At 54.1% G+C, this 20359-nt stretch overlaps 1 protein-coding gene across 3 annotated transcripts in view; it reads left to right on the top strand.

Annotated features, from left to right (window-relative positions):
* Positions 1–20359, top strand: part of ARRB1 (arrestin beta 1) — a 68782-nt gene that overhangs the window by 14985 nt on the left and 33438 nt on the right. Inside the window, exon 1 of one of the 3 annotated variants that reach the window (XM_040964281.1) lies at positions 17850–18050. The exons of 1 other annotated variant lie outside the window; for it this stretch is intronic. In XM_040964281.1, coding sequence (XP_040820215.1) covers positions 17905–18050 — 146 coding nt within the window. In that variant the 5' untranslated portion in view covers positions 17850–17904. Of the gene's footprint in view, positions 1–17849; positions 18051–20359 lie in introns of those variants that run through there. One more of the 3 variants, XM_040964282.1, reaches the window with a different exon arrangement.

Here is a 20359-nt window from a genome sequence, read left to right as displayed (position 1 = left end):
AGCCTCCAACCCCGTCCAGGGGCGGCCTGGTAGCATGTCTGTATACCCAGTGCTGGGATGTTGATCTCACACCTGATGTGTATCTTACAGCATGGACTTGGTCCACGGCTAGAGCCCTCCCAGAAGGGCATCTGGGGGAGCCAGCTCTGGGCCAGGCTGAGCCTGCCACACCTGTTTGCTACGTAGATGATTTGAGATTAGGAGAAGCCTCTCTGGCCTCAGTCTGCCAGATGGAGAGAGGACATCCACATAGCCAGGCCAAGATGAATTCAGGGACCACAGGTGATGCTGCCAGATGCAGTGCTGGGCTTGTCCTGGGACCCCAGGAAGTGCTGGGGGAGGTTGGTTGGAGATGGCTCAGGGAGACCCAATCCTTCCCTTAGGAAGGGGTCATTCTCTTGTCCCATCATATTCACTTGCTCTGGTGCTGGGACACTTGGCTGCTGATGTGGGGAGTGGTGGTTGTTGGAGAAGCTTAGAGGGAGAAAGTGTTTATAAACTGTGGAGTGGGGCAGCTAAGGAGGGGCCATGGTCCTCTGAATGGGAACAGTTGGACTGACTGTTCCTACTTGGCCAGCAGGGTGCGCTGCATACCTCTTCAGCAGGGAGGGGTAGGTTTGTGGTCGGTTTTTCTCCAGTCCTTCCCCAGTAGTAATGTCCCTTCATCAAGGGGAAGACGGGATAGTGAAGGCTACAAGGCTTCATCGTGAACCTTGGCACCACCCGAGGCTGCAAGTCCCACACCCACTCCTTGCTAAGTTGGTGACTTTGGGGCAGTTACAGGATCTGTCCCAACCTCAGTTTTTTGCTGTTGTTGTTGTTTTTTTAATCTTTACAATGGAGATAATAATATCTCCTGACCTCCCTGACCTATGACCTTGTGATTCTTGGGACTGCCATGTGGCTGGCTGTGCCCCACCAAGCTCGAATGACTGCTGTGCCTGTGCTCCTCTGGATCAGTCACTTTGTCCTTCTCCCCCAGCACCCTTAGCACCCCCTGTGAGCAAATCAGTATTTGACAAATGCCTGAGACAACTGCATGTCCTACCTTGTCGCCCGTCCCCTTGGAATGTAAGTGCCCGGGAATGCCAAGTGTGGCCAAGTCCCAGTGCCAGGCACCGAGGGCTGACCGACATTTTTTGATTTGCGCAAACAGCTGACGTAGTCTCTCGTCGGTCCCTGAGTCAGGCGTGGTTTCCCTTCCAGGCTGGCCACTTTCTGGCTGGGGCCAGTGCCTCTGCCGCTTGCAGCTTTGGTTTGCCCGTCGTAAAGACGGGGAGAACCGGGCCAACCCAGTACTTGGCAGAGCAGGCTGCAGCGGGGTGGAATAACGACAGCGGCTGTTTTTCAAGCGACTTCCTGGGGTCCTCCCAGCTCTGACCTTCAGCGCCTATGGCCAGGAGGAGCCAGGGAGGATATAACTTCCCAGCAGCCTCTCTGGCCTGGCTTCACAATGGACTAGGAGCTTGGTGCAAACTGTTTATGTTTCCCCAGCAGAGTTTATTACCCAGCCGGGCCTTCTGCAATTAATTAGAAGCAAAAGCAAATAACTTGTCCCTGGGAGGCTGGGTTCAGTATAAACATTTACATGCAGCCAGGGGCCAGCCCTGGGGCTGGGCTGTTTGCTCCAGTCTTGGAGGGATCAGACTTGAGTAAAGGATCTGGGTGGGGTGCATGGTGGTGGTGGGGATACAGATGGTTTCCCTTCAGCAACATTTTCTGGCTTCCTGTCTGCCCTTGCGGGGCTGGGGTCTCCCTCATTAGCTACACAGGTGAAATCCCTCTTTGCAGCACAGGCAATGGAGGCCCAGCTACATAAAGCCATCTGCCCAAGGCCTTGCACCTTGCTGGGATGGCAAGATCACCAGTTGGGATGTCAGCCAGAGCTTTGTTCCTTCACTCATTTACTCAGGGTGTGTAAAGGGACTGGAAGGAGAATCACTGAGGCCCCGCTGTTGTGAAGGGGGTCTGAGGAAGCAGCAGTGATGGTGGCTTCTGCCCATCTCTACACAGAATGCCATATACTGTCCCTTGAACAGGCTCAACTTAGAGGAGGATGCTGGGGCCTTGCGGGGTCCCTCATGGTCACAGCCATGCCAGGACACATACACAGGTGGTTTGCATAGAAACATTCATGGAATGGGGCTCCGTGAGGGGCTCGCTAAGGGCACCTCCTCCTCCCATTCCGGCTCTGGGATTGCAGAATGTTGAAGAGGTCCGGAGCCTAGATCAAGTTCACAGGAAGAGAGAACACGGGCCTTCTCAGGGTGTTTTTCCTTGGGTGCTTATAACTGGGGATGGTCCACCCGGGGCAGCTCTGAGCTCTGTGTTTCCTGGTGGCCCTCCCAGCCCAGTACTTCCTGCTCTACCTCTCCTGCTCCTGTGCTGACCTCTGGAGTCGCATGCCTGGTAGGAAAGGAAGGAGCTGGAAGCTGGCCCTGACCCTGGTCCTGGGTCCTGGAGCTCCTTGGCTGGGCAGGAATCTATCCCTAGGGGTAAACTTGCAGTTCTTGGGCCGCTGTCCTTCAGCCTGAGTGGTGCGTATCTCCACCAACACCCTGCCCAGAGTCTACAAATGTAATGGAGCCCCAGGGCAGGTGTGATGAGTAGGGTGAATGAATGAGAGTGCACATAGGGAAGGTTCCTGAAGCTTGGAAGGTGGGCTAGCTTGCTTCCAAGTCATGAACCTCCTCATGGGGTGGGGGCAGGGATGGGGAAGCAGAGCAGCAGTCCTTCCTTGCAGGGTGTGGGGAGGACCAGCAGGTGGCATCTGACTGCTCCCAGTAGACCCAGATGGGGAAACAGATGAACCAAAGGTGCATCAACGGGTTGTGGGTTTGTGGATAAACAGACTGATACATCTGTGCCATGGAGTCACCCTCAGCTCTGAGAAGGGATGAAATACTGACTCATACTGTGCAAGACTCGGGACTCAGTGGGAGAAGCTGGACACCCAGGACCTCCTGTTAAGTGGGTCCATCACAGATAAATGCACAGTGACAGAAAGCAAGGGTAGCCAGGTGTAGTGGTAGAGGACAGGGAGAGGCTCCTGCATGGGTAACTTTGGGGTAAAGGGTGTGTGTTGGAAACAGCCCATGCTTGGCATGACATTGGGAATATGCCTGGTGCCACAGAAATTGTGCCCTTGAAAATGACGCATGTATGTTTTGCCACTTGCGCTGCAATAAGTTGTTCTTAAAAATCAATAATAATAGTCATGTTTGGGATAGTAGTTGCAGTGTCCCTTGGGATGCCTGTGTTCCACAGCTGAGCACCTGTGTTCCAGCTTCCTGCTAACACAGGAGGAAGTGGATGATGGCTCAAGCAGTTGGGTCTCTGCCACCCACAGGGGAGGTGCAGGCTGACTTCCTGGCCCAGTCCTGACTATTACAGGGATTTGGAAAGAGTAAACTAGTAAATAGGAGAACGATCTATCTCTCTGCCTTTTGGATCAATAATATTTTTAAAATAATCTTTGATAATCCAAAAGGTAGCATCTGTTGGAGGGCCAAGGTAGAGGCGAGATGTGGGTTTTTGGGAGAGGCATGGGTGTTGGGAGCAGGGCAGGGGGTTGAGCAGCCAGGATTAAGGTTCTAAAACAAGAGTGCCAAGGTTCAGAATTGGGTGTCTTGGGGCTTCTGAGTTAATCATTCTTTGCTGCAGTCTCTTCATCTCTAAAAATGGGAGGAATAAAGATTTTATTATGGAAATCTTAAATTTCTCATGAGCCAATGAACTTTTTTTTTTTTTTTTGTGCTAGGCACATGATCACATGATGAGGGGTAAGGCATCAGCCACCGCTATCATTGCCCCATTCATGTTGTTATTTATTTGTTCAGTTGGAGCACCTGCACCGAGCAGGCCCTGGGCTGGATTCTGGGGACACAGCTGGGAGCATGACTCAGGATCTGCTCTCAGGAGCGCCCGCTTCCATCCTTCCATACCGGTAGAGGAATCATAGAGACATCAGCTGCTAGCCGCCCCTCCTCCTCCCCCCTGAAGCTGCAGCTGATGATGAAAATTGTCCTCAGAGCCACCTCTGGGACCTGTCGTGGGGGCAGGGGTACAGGACTGGCTCCTGGGTGATCTTTGAAAAGTAATCTGCACCGGGGGCTGACACCCTAGGCTTGAGGGGACCCCTACACTGGGTCTTGGTTTTTCACTACCCATCACAGGAGAAGCCAGGCCCCTGAGCGCTGAGGATGTTAGTGGTTTCCGACCTCCAAATGTGTGAGTCTCTTGGGTGCTGGCTGGGGCCTTTGACGGAGGTGTGAGTGAGTACTTGGCTGAGTCAACCTCAGGGGCCCTGAGAGGTGTTTGGTTGGGGGTTGGAGGAGCAAGAGCAGTGATGGCCTCAGCTCTGAGGTTCTTTAAGGTGCCCTTAGCCTATGCCATGCCCATGTACCTTTGTTGGGGAATGGGTCTGCACTATCACAGGTGTTGAAATGGGAAGTGGGGCTGGGGGCTTCACACCTGATTGCCAGCCTTTGAGGACTGGACTCCTGCTTCCTATGGGCAGGGTCACCCACTTGGGCCTCCCCCACCGTCAGCAGTGAAGATGACCTCCACTGTTGGGGCAGGAAAACTGGGGAGTTAAGACTGGGCTCGTGTCCTGGCTTTGATGACGATTTACAAGAACAGACACAACGGTGAGAATAGAAGTGATTTTTTTCCCCCAAGATTGATTTATTTTTGTTTGAAAGGCAGAGTTACAGACACAGAGTTACAGACACATTTTCCGTCCACTGGCTCATTACCCAAATGGCCTGGAGCTTTTTCTGGACCTTCCCCATGGGTGCAGAGACCCAAGGACTGCTTTCCCAGGCCATTAGCAGGGAGCTGGATCAAAAGTAGAGCAGCCAGGACTCGAACCAGCGCCCATATGGGATGCCAGTGCCAAAGGTAAAGGCTTAACTTGCTATGCCATGGTGCCAGCCTAAGAAGTGTTATTAGAAGTTCTAAGTGGGGAGGTGCTGAAAGAAAGACCAAGCAATTGAGATAACTACAGCTTATTATCTCCAAGAAGCAAGAGTGGTGGTTATACATTAGCTACTATGAGTACAAGGGCAGTCATAACAGAGCCGTTTCCAACTCGTTCCTGTCAAAATCTAAATCTTGTTGTCCATTGGCAAACATTTGTTCCAAGAGGCTGCTGTCCTACTTGGCTTAGTGTGTACATATCTGGCAGGGAGCAACAGGATCCAGCTGGCCTGGCCTGCTTCTGATTCCAGACTCCCACACTGTCCTGGAGGGATGCAGGCCATGGCCTGTCGCCCTCTGTCTACCTGGCTAGGTTTTCTCTTCCAGCATTGTCGTCCTCAGTTATCCCTGGCATCCTAGGTCTATCCGACATTCCCTGCCACCATGCCATCTGGCCACGTGGTCCCTGCCAGCCCAGTCCTTCCCTGGACCCTGTACACCCTGACACCTTCCCTCCCACACAGCACTGCTGAGTTGCTAACATCTACACCCCATCCCCCCAACTCACACCACCTGCCCTTGGCCCCCACCTGCTGGCTCCCCTCCCAGGTACTTGCCACAGAGTTCTAGGAGGGACCTGCTGCTTCCTGTCTTTGACAGACAGTTGCGTGTAGCGGGGAGGCAGGCTCTGGGACGGGGCCTGGGGAGGCAGGCTGGGACTCCGAGAGGTCCCAGCAGCTGGGCCATGGTCTGTGACTCCAGGCATGTTCAGTCCTCAAAGATACCTCCCATAGCCAATTTTATATTCTTAATTTTTTTTAAAAAAAGTATATTCATCTGCCTGTTCACTCCCCAGATGCCCCACAACAGCGGAGACTGCACTAGGCCAAAAGCCAAGAGCTGGGAACTCCATGTAGGTTCCCCATGTGGGTGGTTGGGTCCCAAGATGTGAGCTCTCACCTTCTGCTTCCCAAGGTGCAGACAGCTGGAATCCAACTGGGGCAGCTGGGACTTGAACTTGCCACTTTGATAGGAGATGTGGGTGACAGGGCTCCAGGGCAGCATCCTCAGTCAGCCCTTTTCCCCTGCGGAGTGCAACTCCTTCCAGAAGCTTCTTGAGTCCTCAGATTGGAGGCTCCTGCTGGGCACTTCGGTTTGCCAGGTGTGTCTTACAGGCCACTTGCAGAATACGCCATCCCTCTAGGAATCTGCCATGGGGCTGAGCCGTACCAGGTCTTGCTGTCTCCCCTCATGGGAACAGGGACTGGGGTGTACATCTGCCCTCCCCATCGTCTGTCTGGTGACCAGTGGTGCCTGCCACACAGTATGCTTCTATCAATGTTGGCTGCTGATTGTCCACATTGGAATTGGATCCTTTCACCAGGTGCCAGGTGCTAACACTGCTGTTTCCCTCCTCCCTTGGGGACAGGTTGAGTGTGGGAAAAGGTGACGCCCCCCACAGAGAGTGAAGGTTTCACAATGCACTTTGCAGTATGACAACGTGGGTGTGTCCCACCATGGTCCTCCGCTGTGGCTCCTAGCTCAGGCTTTCTGCTGATGCTCACCCTGGGAGGGAGAGGAGGTGACTCCCATAATTGGGATTCCACCAGCCATGTGGATGAAGACCCAGGTTGAATTCTGGGTTCCTGGCTTCGGACTGGCCCATGAATGGGAGATTACCTCTTCTTCTGTCTGTTCATCTGCCTTTCTCTCACTCTGTTTCTCAAATAAGTCAATAAAAGTGGAAGCTGGGGCTGGTGCGATGGCACAACAAGTAGTACCTCTGACTGTGGCGCCAGCATCCCAAATGGGCTCCGATTCTAGTCCGGCTGTCTTGCTTCCCATCCAGCTCCCTGGTGACGTGTCTGGAAAAGCAGTAGAGGATGACCGAAGTCCTTGGGCCCCTGTACTCATGTGGGAGACCTGCAAGAAACTCCTGGCTCCTGGCATCAGTCTGGCCCAGCCATGTAGTCATTTGGGGAGTGAACCAGCAGATGGAAAATGTTTTTCTCTCTCTCTCTGTATAACTCTGTCTTTCAAATAAATAGGTCTTTGTCAAACATGAAAGAAAAGACAGGGAATACAACAAGGAATTCCAGCAGTTCTGGAAGAGAAGAGCTTCTGGGAGAGAGCTGTGGGGACAGACATGGGCAAGAGTGACCCCGAAAAAGCTGTTCTCAGGATGGGAAAGGAGTGTGGTGCCCCAGAAAGGAGGGAGAAGAGACCTGCTGGACAGGAAATGGGCTTGCTTAGGATCATCCCAGTCCCCTGGAGTGGCTACAGCTTGTATCTCCCAGGCTTGCTCTCCCACAGTGGAGACTGAGGGGAGGATGCTGGCAAGGGTGGGATTCTCTTCTATCGGGGTGGGACATCCCAGCAGAGACCCTGGCTGCTTGCTCATCCAAATGGCTCTGTATCATCTGGTGACTCCTCTGGGAGCCAGGGAGCCAGGCCCCCTGTGTGCAGGGCAGAGAACACAGAAAAGGGCCTCTGGTCAGTGTCCCAGAGCCGTGCCTAAAACTAGGTGCCTGGAAGATGCTCAGCCTCCAGTGGGCATGCGTAGGCACAGGTGAATGTGCATGGTGTGGGTACAGGCAAGGATCCCCGTGGCTTCTCATTTCAGCTACTCTCCACTCAGAGGCAAATGAATCTGGGGGTAGCTGCAACTTCCAGGCCTCAATCTCGGGCTCTGAAGCCATCCTTGTGCTGTGTGCCCTTTTCTAGCAGCCACCGCCCCTACCCCCTGGCTCCCTAGAAACTGGTCCTTGGCCACCTTCTCCATTTAGATCTGTTTTGTCCAGCTTAGCCCCACAAAGGGTGGGAGGGGAGAAGGGGGAGACGTGGGTACCTGTGTGAGGCATGGAGGGAAGAACAGATACTACCAGCAACTGTGGGAGGAACCAGGCAGCCTCTGAGGGCTGTGGGGCCTCTGCAGCTTCCACAGGATTTACCTAGCCAACTCCCCCAAAACTCCCAGAGGCTCCGCCCCCTGGGACCGCCGTCCAGCCCCCTACCCCAGAAGGTCCCTGTCCTTCACCAGCTGACTGCTTCCTTGTAGGTCTCGTCTGCTGGGGATTCTGTTTTGGTTGGAAGAAGGAGGTAGGGAGGAGTGTGCATATCTGGCTCTTTTTTCCACGCTTGCTCCTCCTCCCTTCCTCTGGCAAGATGTTTCCTCCGCCAGCCTGGCTGCATTTCAGCCCCTCTGCCTGGGGCTGAAGGGGCTGGGGAGGCTTCCCATTGCTTCCCGACCTAGCCTGGCCAGGCCTGTGGAAGGTCTGCAGGCCAGCTCATCTGGGATGAGGGCTTCTTGCTGCCTCCTTTCTTGCAGTACTTAAAACCCAGACGAGGCTGCAGGTCCACTCCAGGCGGCTGTGGGTGGGAGTAGGGGCTCATCCCTGGTCCTCTTGGGGCCTGTGCTTCCTAGCCTTGTAGTCATGGCCTGCTGCTCCGTGTTGCTCAGACCCTGGGGACAGTGGCAAGGGCTTTCTCAACCTTGGCTTGGCTTGGAAAGTAGACTACAAGCATCTAGCTGAGGTCCTTTCTGTCTAAAGTCCCCCAGGAAAAAAGCAGATTCACACTCCATGTCAGTCTTTTTTTTTTTTTTAAGATTTATTTTATTTTTATTGGAAAGGCGGATATACAGAGAAGAGAGACAGAGAGGAAAATCTTCTGTCCAATGATTCACTCCCCAAGTGAGCGCAACGGCCGATGCTATGCCGATCTGAAGCCAGGAGCTTCTTCTGGGTCTCCCATGCAGGTGCAGGGTCCCAAAGCTTTGGGCCGTCCTCGACTGCTTTCCCGGGCCACAGGCAGGGAGCTGGATGGGAAGCGGGGCTGCCAGGGTAAGAACCGGTGCCCATATGGGATCCCGGGTGTGCAAGGCGAGGACCTTAACCACTGCGCCACCGCGCTGGGCCCTCCAGGTCAGTCTTAACCTTGTGTCCTCAGCACCTTGCTCTTTGCTTGGGCCAGGGCAGTGGTGTCATGAGCTTTCCTGGAATGAGTGGCTGGAGGAGCAGCCAGGAAAGCAGAATGACATGAGGGAGTAGGGACAACTGACATGGTGACCAGGAGCAATTTCCGGAAGAGGTGGTTCACTTCCTAAATGGCTGCGATGGCAGGGCTGGGTCAATGTGAAGCCAGGACCCTGGATCTCCAACCAGGTCTCTCACATGGATGGCAGGGAGTCACATACTTGAGCCTTTACATGTTGTCTGCCAGGAGCATTAGCAGGAAGTTGGATGGGAAGCGGAGGTGGGGCTTGATCCCAGGCACACCCGTGTGGAATGCAGTCATTCCAAACAGCAGGTGCACCTGCTCTTTCTGCTGTGCTCACCTTTCTGTCTCCATCTTGACATCTGAGCAAAGGGCCTTGCACTTTCCTTTTGCCCTGTGCCCACAGGTAGCACAGCTTGGCATGGGCTGGTCCCAGTCATGTCCTGGGCTAACTGGGTAACTCCAGGGAAGTCAGTTCCCTTCTCAGGGACTCCCTGTGCAGGGATGAGATGGTCCCACCTTCCAGAAGTGTGCACGAGGGTGGTGTATGATGCATGGACTCTGGCACAGATGGATGTGCATGTCTGTCCTTGGTCTGGCCGCCAGCACTGGGCACACCTCTGCGGACTGCTATTCTTGCCATGGGAGCTTGTGGTCTGGGACCAGGAGCCAGAAGGCAAAGCATGGGCCCAGCAGGTCTTTCTGGTCGGGATGTAAACTGGTTGGGGGGGTTGGGTCACTGAGCAGATACTGATTGAGCAGAACTGGGGGATGGAGAGGGGTGTGGGCTCAGCCTGGGGTGGGGAGGCCATACCTATGGAGGCAGCTCCAGGAGTCTTGCACTTCCCAGTTCTCAGCAGTAACTGATAGCAAACCTGGTCAGGGAAAGGGGGGAGGTTAAAACAGGTTTCCCATGGGAAGTCCAGGGGGCCACGCTGTGATGAGAGGAGGGGTCAGTGGGAAGAGAGTCCAGTGGGCTGTAGCTGATGCTGAGGGAGGCAGGCCCCGGGAGTAGTGGCATAGGCCAGACACCTGGATGGAGCCTATGGAGGAGCTGGGAGGAAGCTGTGTTGGCGTGACTAAGCCATGCTTCCAGAACGGGAAAGTGAGACATTGATGCAAGCTGAGTGTTGAGGCCACAGAAAATTGTGAGATGGCACCACAGCGAGGGAAGGAGGATGGTCCCAGCCTGCAGTGTTGAGCAGTGCACACGGTGTGAACTGGGCCTCAGGAGCAGCTGGCCTGCATCAGTGGCTTTTTCATGTGCTTTAGTTGTTTCCCTCGTTTTAGAGAGATTGCATCTCTGCCCAAGGGCCCCTGGCTTGTGAGTGGCAGACCCCAAAACCTTCATCCCTATCCTGAACTTACTCTGGAGAGGCTGCTATGGGGCCTTGTGTAGGTTGAATTGCGAGTGTTCCACGAATTCCCCTTGGCTCCCGTTCCCTGGAGTCTGCATTGGGTCTGCATTACAGGAGGGCCTGTCCTCCGGGAGTTGTGCCCTGGCTAGTGAACTGTTGATTTTCCCATGCAAGAAATAACTGTCTCCAACCTCCCTGGCCCCTGAGCCAGCCCTCTTCTGCTCCCAGAGGGAGAGGCAGGGGCAAGATCTGTGGTTTCTCCACCCAGAGTGTATGCTGTGCGGGTGACCTGGGCTGGAGCCCTGTGTGGTCAAGGTTGTGGTGTTGGAAAGGTAGTGGGGGCAGGTGGAGGGGTGAGCAGGAGTGGTTCAGAGTTTTAATTGGAGCAAGGTACAGGCAAGTTTGCTTCTGGAAGGGCTGAGCAAATGCCTACAGGAGAAGGCAAGGTGAGGTGTGTGGGTTGCAGCCTCCGCCAGGCCTGCCCCTGGGCTCTTGCTGTGACGATCATCAGTTCTCTGCCTCCATGGTCTGTCTGCCAGCTGCGAGGACTTGGGCCAGTCACAAACCCCTAGGAACTCGTTTTTCTTCACAGTAATGTGAAGGGATAAGGTGCTTTCCTCCTGGGGATTGGATTAGGATCAGAGTAAGATAATGGGGAGATTTTGAGTAATCGCAGTTAATCCTGCAGATGCTCAGCCAACCTGCCCAACACATGCCCGGGGCCTTTCCCGTGTGTTGTGGCAGGGTCAGTGCTAGCTGTTCCTTTAACCACCTGCTGCAGGCACAGCTGGGGCAACTGAACCTTCTCCAGGTTCCCACCCTGCCTTCCACCTCAGTCCCACAGCTGTCAACTCCTGCCTCCTCAGACTCTCCTGGCTCAGGAGCTCCCAGCCTTAAGAGCCCATAGAGATCCTAGCAAGCAGGGGTGGTGGTGAGGAGCATGTAAGGCCTGAGGAAGCCATGTGTCTTCTTTGAACCCCAGTCTCCTCATTTGGGAAATGGGCGTGAGAATCCCTGCTATGGTAGTCTCCTTTGGATAGCACCTTAGAACAGCATGGTTCTAGACTCAGGCTTCTGGAGGCTCCCTGTAACCCCCCTATCCACCTGCCCTTGCTGGTTTCTAGAAGTTGCCTGTTTTCCTTAGCTGCTGGTTCGAGTCTCGGCTGCTCCACGTTCCATCTAGTGCCCTGCTATTACTCCTGGAAATGCAGCAGAAGATGGCCCCAGTTCTTGAGCCACTGTAACCACATGGGAAGCCAAGAGAAGCTGCTGGTTCGTGGCTCTGGTCTGACCCAGTCCTGGCTGTTGTGGTTATTTGGAGAGCAATCCAGCTGATAGAAGAGTCTATCTGTGTTCTTTCCTCCTCTCTTTATAAATTGTTTATTTGTTTGAAAGGCAGAGTTGCAGAGAGATGGTTAGAAACTCAGAGAGCGTGGGAACCTTTGCTGATTCACAAAACCATTTGCTGGTTCCCTGTCTCAATAGCTACAATAGCTGGGGCTGGATCAGGCCAAAGCAAGGAGCCTGGAACTCTGTGTGGGTCTCGCTTGTGGATGCAGGGGCCCAAGTAATGGGACCATCTTCTGCTGCTTTCCCAGGTGCATTAGCAGTGAACTGGGTTGGAATGGAGGTGGCTGGGATTCTAACTGATGCTCATATGGGATGCTGGTGTCTTAGGAAGCAACTTAACATGATGTGCCATAGCACTGGCTGCATGAATTCTTAAATGCACTGTAGTGCATTTGCGGAGTTGCTTATACTGTGTGAGGTTGCTCAGTTCCAGCTGCCAGAGTTAGGATGTTGGAATTTTGGGGTTGGACCTTCAGCCTACTCCACATGCCTTTCAGGGCAGCAGTGAGGGTGACATGAGGCTTGGGATGTGGCTGTCAGTTGCCAGCTGTGCCCATTCTTCCTCCTTGTGGGCTGCTCCCCATAGGGCACCTGCCAGCTTCAGCCACCTGAGCCCGCTTTCTCCAGAGTGTGCAGGAATGACAGGCCTCCTCTCCTGTCTTACCCTTGGGCTCCAGAGGAAACTGCAGAGCTGAGCCCTAGCCCCAGCAGGCACCCCTTCTCCTCCCTCCCTGGGGCAGGCCTCCCCTCAGTTCCTGGCCCAGTGAGCATTTCCCAGCATTCCAAGGATGGCTGATGGGAAAGATTGAGCTCACCACTCCCAGGGGAGGCGGGGTGGAGGAGGAGAGGGAGAGGCTGGTAGCTGTGAGAAAAGGAAGGAGGGCAGCTCAGAGGCTGGGGAGATTTGCAGGCCGGAAGCCCAAGGTTATCAGTGCCCACACGGGGCGGAAGAGGGTGCGGCGGGCCCCTGTTCCTCTGCTGGCCGCCTCTCCTGGTTGGCCCTTTGCACAGGTTCTGGGGTCAGGAGGAGTGTCCATGTGTGAGGAGAAGTGGGGGTGGTGAATACACAGATGTACAGGTCTGAAGTAGGGCTTTGCACTGGGCAGGGGTCTGGGAAGCCCCTGGTTTTCATGTCACCTGAGCATGCTGCTCTCAGGAGTCCTTGGCCACTTGGCTGTGGACTCTGGTCTGTCCTCACTGGACCTTGTCTGCCTAAATTACCCTTTGCGTGGGTGCGTGCTACTCACGCAGTTGTGGGATTTGAGAACCCAGTGAGGGTGCTTTAGAAGAGTGCACCTTGCTGGGTCAGGACCTGTAATTCCATGCACCTGCACACGTTGGTGAACTGATAAGCCTTTCACTGGCTCTTGGGACCCAACTCCCAAGTCACCTGCTTTGTGCATCGATCTCTGCTTTGTCACCCCCTTGGTGCCTCCTCCCTGCCTGGAATTCCCAACACTATCCCCTTTCCCTGCCCCAACCATAGGTGGGTCTGATCGGCTGACGAATACATCCTTCATACACTTCCCAAGGGTGCTATCCTGCAGGCAGGCTGGGGGCAGGATGCAGAGGTGTTGAAGAGTGGCCTCCTGGGGAGCTGCGTGCAGTGCAGCCCTTAGACTCAAGCTTGCCTCTGTGGCTGACTCAGTCCTAGTCACAAGAGACTGAGCTGAGGGCACGTGGGCAGAATCTTCACCTTTCTGTGATGTGATGACACCCACACTCTGATAATTAGGCCCCCAAGGGCATGTTGGCTATGAGGTTTTCTGAGGAGGGCGAGGTCTGAGCTGAGCAAGGGTGTTGAAGAAGAGGTGGACTAGGCAGTAAGGTCTGGTATCCCACAGGCTCCCAAGTGTGGAGAGTGCCAAGTAGATGTTGGGAGACAGGACTCCTGCACCTCCCAGCCCTTCGGTCTTGTGTGTGTAATCATTACACTCTGCCCCCTCCAGATGTTAAGCACTCTCCCCCATCACCGCTCTGCATGGCAGGCTGCTAGCCCAGGATCCAGGTGAGAACAGGAGAGGGACTGTGTGTGGACAGGGCCATTAAGCACCAGCAGGGAGGTCTAGAGCCTGTTCCCAATTGTTCTTCCACACATCCATTTCTACTGCTTACCTCTCCCTGGGCTTGGGAGCAGATGGTCTGAAGTCTGGCTTGGGGCATGTGGAACTGCTTCTGCGGTTCATAGTCCAGACAGGTTAATGGTTAAGGAGGAGCCACCACTATCCCCTCCCCACCCGCAGCAGGCATCTCATGACCCGACCTAGGACAGACAGTACAAGGGAGTCAGTTTGAGGAGGAGGTGGAAGGGCTGAGGCTGGGACATTTATGATCAAGTCCACTGTATTGTTCAAGGAAAGGCTCCTAGCCCACCTGCTACCTTCTTTGACTGACTTTGCTGTCCCCATCTCCTCTGTGAGCTGGTGTGTTCTTGGAAGTAATGGAAATGCATTTCCTAAAAGTGCCTGCTAATTCAGCCTGTCCTAATAGCAGACCTTGTCTCTGTCCCTCACTTTGGTTGCCCTGAGCTCCTCTTCTTCCCATTAGCGCCTATGTAAGAACGGGGCTCCTGCTGAGAGCCTGCCAACGCCGGGATGCACAGGCACCTGCCCGAGGCCATCAGATGAGTCTGATTGTGTTGGCAATGGTGAGTGTTGTCTCTGCTTCCCAAGCTGTAACTCTCTGCCAGGCTTCACTTAACACCACTGCTGGCTGGTGGTGGTGCTACGGGGCTGTCTAACACCAGCCTGTGCCCAGCCCACTTCTCTAATGCATCAGAGCGTCTGGGCAGCAAACACCCAAATAGACTGTATGTGAGATAGGGCCCTCAGCCTGGGGGCAGGGCTTGAGCCCTGTGCCCCAGGGGTTTCTGTATTTTGGGGGTGGATCCAGTAGGCAGCTCTGTCTGAGCATATTGATGCCGGCCACTCCTTGGGGGCCTCTGGCCACCTGCTGAGAGCATTGGACAGTGTGAGCAGAGGAGAGGTAGCAGATTCTAGCATGCCTGAGAATGTAACTTCTTGGAGATCTTCTGCATCCTAAACTGGCACAGTGTGTCCAGGAATGAATGTTTTTGGTTGGGAACACACTTAGGATAAATTGTGTCTTGATTTCAAAAGTGTTCCATATGGGGCCCAATGTGATGGCTCAATGGCTGAATCATCAACTTGCAAGAGCCGGAATCCCATAACGGTGCAAGTTCATGTCCTGGCTGCTTTGCTTTCCATCCAGCTCCCTGTGTGTGGTCTGGGAGGGCAGTAGAGGATGGCCCAGGGCCTTGGGATCTTGTGCCCCTGTGGGAGACCTTGTGTGGAGGTTGTGTTTCCTGGCTCCTGGTTTCAGATTGGCTCAAATTGGGCTGTTGCAGCCATTTGGGGATTGAGCTGGTTGATGGAGGGTTTCTGTCTCTCCTCTCTGTGGCACTGCCTTTCCAATGAAAATAAATAGATCTTTAAAAAAAAAAGTGTCCAGTTCTTTGCAAAGCCAGAAGCATTATCATCCGGTTTTTACTTCTCAGTTTATCAGGCAGATGGCTCGAGCTGCTTCTGTTTATTTCCTGCTGTGGACTTTGGGTTACAGTGGGGCTACTGTGTGTCTACTTTAGAGGGTTCTTGTGTCAACTTAGTTTAACAGTGTTGGGAATACCTCCTGGCTTGTATTAAATGCTTGAATGATAGCAGTAATAGTAATAATAATAATTTCTTAATAAGAAAGTATACCTTAAGGAGTAGGTAGGGGGGCTGATGGGGAAAGTAGTTACATTTTCACTTAGAATTTCCACATCTCATATCAGTACCTGATGGGAGTCCTGGCTACTCCACTTCCAACCCAGCCTTCTATTAATGTATCCTGAGGGCTACAGACAATGGCTCTGGTATCTCGGTCCCTGTCAGTCATGTGAAGACCTGGATTGAGCTGGCAGGTTCTTGGCTTCAGCCCGCCCCAGACCTGGTTGATGCAGGCATTTGGGGAATGAAGTATTGTCTCTGTCTTTCAAACAAAAATGGAAGTAAATAGGGTCCAGTATGATAGCCTAGCAGCTAACGTTCTTGCCTTGCACGCACCAAGATCCTGTACTGGTGCTGGTTCTAATCTTGGCGGCCCCTCTTCCCATTCATCTCCCTGATTGCGGCCTGGGAAAGCAGTTGAGGACGACCCAAAGCCTTGGGACCCTGCGCCCACATGGGAGACCTGGAGGAGGCTCCCGGCTCCTGGTTTCAGATTGGCGCATCTCTGGCCATTGCGGCTACTTGGGGAGTGAATCGATGGATGCAAGATCTTCCTCTCTGTCTCTCCTCCTCTCTGTATATCTGACTTTCCAATAAAAATAAATAAATGTTTTTCTAAAAAGCAACAAATGGGCCCGGCGCCGTGGCCTAGCAGCTAAAGTCCTCGCCTTGAACACGCCGGCATCCCATATGGGCACCGGTTCTAATCTTGGCAGCTCCACTTCCCATCCAGCTCCCTGCTTGTGTCCTGGGAAGGCAGTCGAGGACGGCTCAAAGCTTTGGGACCCTGCACCATGTGGGATACCCGGAAAAGGTTCCTGGATCCTAGCTTCGGATCGGCATAGCATCAGCTGTTGCGCTCACTTGGGGAGTGAATCATCGGACGGAAGATCTTCCTCTCTGTCTCTCCTCCTCTCTGTATATCTGACTTTCCAATAAATAAATAAATCTTTTAAAAAAGCAACAAAAATAAAAGTAAAAATAAAAGTAAATGAATAAAAAGTAGAATCCAGTCATCATTAGAAATAGTTATATATGTGGGTTTGCTCTTCAGTTACATGACTGCTGCTCACACTGAACTTGTGCTGGCTGTGGGTTTGCTTGACTGGTGGAGTTGGGCCCATTTCAAAGACTGGCTCTGCAGATTCCTGGCTCTATCCTGTCGCCTAGGCTCCTGGGACTTGATTCTTGCCTCTTACCCTTAGCCCCATGTTGGCATAGCACCCTGTGGATTGATGCTAGTAATAGCTTTCTGAAGCTCACATATGGGGTGTGTGTGTGTGGTAGAGGTAGGGACAGACTGTGGGTGCTGTCTGGCCTTGGCTTGGGGACAAGCACTCATGGGAAGACCAGTGTTGTCCCTAAAGCAGGACCTTGGGAGGGCGCTGCTGTCTCTGCTTCCTAGTGCTTCATGCTGCTGTAGCCATGAGTGGGTACTGGTGGCTGGGACTGCGGAAGAGGTTTGTCTACTGAGTGATAGAATCCCATGTTGAGACCCATCTAGGCCACAGTGGGGCACCAGTGCAGGGGCACACAGCATGCCCTGGGCATCCACTTAAGAGAAATTACCCGGGGTTGTCCCAGAACTTGGTGCCTGGCCGGGATGGATGGCGCTGGCTGCTTCCCAGACACATCCTAAGTGCACAGGGCGGTGTTGATGTAAGTGAGGGCGTGGTTGAGAGGTTGGCTTGGGAGGCTGGCCTCCTCCAGCCTGGACCCACTGGGAAGCACTTTTCTTGGTCTTAGAGCAAGCTGAACTCTGTTCTCTGGAAACTGCCTGGGGGGCAGCAGACCGGCACTGTGTTCTCTGAGAGCTGCTAGTCCGATGGAGGAGGCACCGTTCTGTCCCCCAGGAGGACATTCTGTCTGATGGCAAGAGCTTGTCTCCTGTTCTTTGCAACTCCCCAGCTAACAAAGAGGGAACCTATACCCCTGTCCTCTGGCGACTGCCCAGGCTGATGGAGGTGTCCCAGCCACTCCCTTTTGAGAGATCTCTGCTTGATAGAGGAGACCTGGCTTCCATGCTCAGGAGGGACCCCTGTCTGGGGAGAGAGGTTCATTGTGTCCTGTCACCCCAGAAGCCCCATTTGCTATTCTCTGCCTGACTCATGGGGGGCCCAGGAGTCACAGGACAAGCTGGGCAGGATTATAAAAGGGGACTGCCGCTGGGTAAGATGGAAGGGGCGGCGGGAGACCCTAGAGGGAGCAGGGAGGGTGATGTGGAAGGCTTGTTGGTGGAGGTCCGAAGCACCCTGAGGGCAGGAGGTGCCCAGCTGGAATGAACCTTCCCTCCCCCTCTCGGGGATCTGGGTGGAGGCTCCTCCAGGCTGGGAAGGGTTACTACAGTGGAGTGCAGGCCAGGCTGGACCACAGGAGACCCCCGTTGAGCTTGGAGAGACCAACCCCACCTGGCCGCCCTCACACAGGCCAAGCGCAGCCGGGCCAGAGACACCCGCCCCCAGCCGCAGAGGAAACAGGACGCCTATCAGGCACGCCTTTTCCTTTTCTTTGTAACCAACCCCTCACTCTGGCTGTGGGCTGCTCCTGCGTGCATGTGGGGCCTGCCCTGGCTGTTGCTGTCCCCGTTGCAGTCCCCAGTCTGGGCTCTCTCACAGTCCCCTGGCTTGGCTGCCTGTCTGCCTGACCTGGTTCCACCCATCAAACCACTGAGGCTCAGGATTTTCCTCTGCAAAATGGGGTAAGGCTTCCTGGCTGCCTCACCAGGCAGCTGGGCTTTTCCTCTCGCCCTAGGCTTTGCTTCATGGATGCTCATATCCCCAACATGTGTGTTGAGTGCTTCTGGTGTGCAGCTTCTGGGCTGGGCGGTGATGGGAGCCCAAGGGAGGGAGGTACGTCAGGGAGGAAGTTGGGGACAGCCCAGTGCAGTCTGTCCCAGGGCTGGAGGGTGTGGAACAGATTGGGTTTGGCTGAAGGAACATGCAACCCCGCCCTGTCCCCCTTTTTTGGACTTCCCTGATTTTAAATGAGGGTTTCATTTTTCCAGGTTTCATCTCTGTCCCCTGCTCCTGAGTGTAGCCAACCTGGGGACAGGGCCTGCGGCCTGTAGCTCCTGCAAGCAGCAACAGTGCCAATTTGGGCCCTGTGCGGTAGCCTGGCTACTAAAGTCTCACCTTGCATGCACTGGGATCACTTATGGGCGCCAGTTCTATTCCTGGCGGCTTTGCTTCTCCTCCATCCTGTGGCAACCTGAGTGATCAGGTGGGTGGAGTCAGTTTAGGAGCTGACTTTGGGGAGGGCGGAAGTCATCTAAGTGCTGGAGCACCCCTTTCCCCCTCAATCCCTTGGGACAGGGATGGAAAGCGTTCAGCCAGGGCATCCAATGGGCCAACATGGTCAGTGGATTTGCGGAGGACCTTGTCTTAGCAGAGTATGGGGCGCAGGGAAGTGTGGAGGCCAGAGTGTGAGGAGGCAGTGAGGCCTGTGGTCAGTGTTGTTCTCCTGATTCTCCCAGTTCCTCCTCCACTGGGCTGAGAGTGGATGTAGCAGCACAGGTAGTGGGGGATATAGGACACGTGTGTGTGGTGTGTGACGAGTGTGGCGTGTGTGTTTGGGGAGGGGGATGCAGTGTGTGAAGGTATGTGTTCAGTGTGTGTGTGGAGTGTGCGTGTAAGCAGCTTGTGCCTGTGCCCATGGCAGATCCTCATTGCACACTGCACGCAGCTGGCTAGCGCTGAGCTGACTGAGCTGGCAAGCTGGTGAAGGCTTGCGAGTTTCCTTTCTCTACTTACGGTTACACCCAGCGGTGTGCTGCTAACTTGTGACCCTCTAGGAAAAAGTGGGGGAGGAGTCTGCAGCCTGTGCTGTTCTGTGGTGTCAGTTATGCACTGTATTATTTCCTAAGGCCACCATTGCAGTGCCCCTGAGCACGGGGTCGCCCAGTAGATGTTTTACACACCATTCCCATCATCCCATGTGTTAGAGACATTGTAAGGGCACAACAGTAATGTTTGTGTGTTTTGTTTGAAAGGCAGAATGATTGGGAGGAAAAGGCAGAAACTAGCAGGGAGATCTCCCACCCTCTGGTTCACTCCCCAAATGCCCATCACAGCTAAGTTGGGGCCGGCTGAGGACGGGAACTCCAGCCAGGTCTCCCATGTGGGAGGCAGGGCCTCAGCTGTTTGTACAATCACCTCCAGCTGCCTGCAGGTGCACATTAGCAGGAAACTGGAGGAGAAGTGAAGCCAAGATGTGAAACCAGGCGCTCCGATGTAGGATGCAGGTGTCAGGGAGGGCTTAGCCTCTACACCGCAATTCCTGCTTTTTTTTTCCCATGCAACTTATTGAATTGTCAGTTTATACTGGGATTTCCTCATACTGGCACCATCAGCATTTGGGTCTGGAGCCTTTTTGGGGGAGGTAAGGGTGGGAGAGTGACCTGTGCATATGGCCTCTGGGTCTTTAAATGTTTACAGAAGATGAATACTTCAACATGTTTGCGTCCACATCATCTTGGAACTTCCCGAGTGTTTCCAGGTCCATCCTGTCTGTGGCGCCAGTCACTGCTCTGCGCCAAGTCATGACAGACTACAGTGTCTGCAGACATGGCCAGAGTCCCTGGGGTGCACTGTGGATCTTGGTTAAGAGCCACTGGCAGTGACTATGTTTTTGCCAAGTTCCTAAACATGCAGCAGTTGGCTCTAAGCAGCAGGTGCGAGTGCCAGCCCACCATGGTCTCTGGTCTGGCTACGCAGATGGCCCCGGGGTATGATGGGAGTGATGTCTATGCTACCTCCGGCCAGAGCTGTGCAGGTCTCCAACTTCTTCCTGCCGCTGGCCATGCTGCTGCCTCTGACTTGCTGCTTGGCTTAGGTTCTACTGTTCCCCAGTCTGAGGGATTGACTCCTGTTTGTTCACCCAGACTATTCAGTAAGCACCTGCTGTGTGTCTAGGACAGTAAAGGACTGGGGGAAGATACATTCTGCTCCCTGGAGTTTGTTGCTGTTCCAGCTCCAGGGATCTGCTTAGGAGTCACCAGGCATAGGCTCT

The sequence above is a fragment of the Ochotona curzoniae genome, unplaced genomic scaffold, assembly GCF_017591425.1.
Source record: "Ochotona curzoniae isolate NIBS_2020 unplaced genomic scaffold, NIBS_Ocur_1.0 scaffold_3223, whole genome shotgun sequence".
In the NCBI taxonomy this organism is placed as follows: domain Eukaryota; kingdom Metazoa; phylum Chordata; class Mammalia; order Lagomorpha; family Ochotonidae; genus Ochotona; species Ochotona curzoniae.
This window is presented reverse-complemented; position numbering and strand designations above follow the sequence as displayed.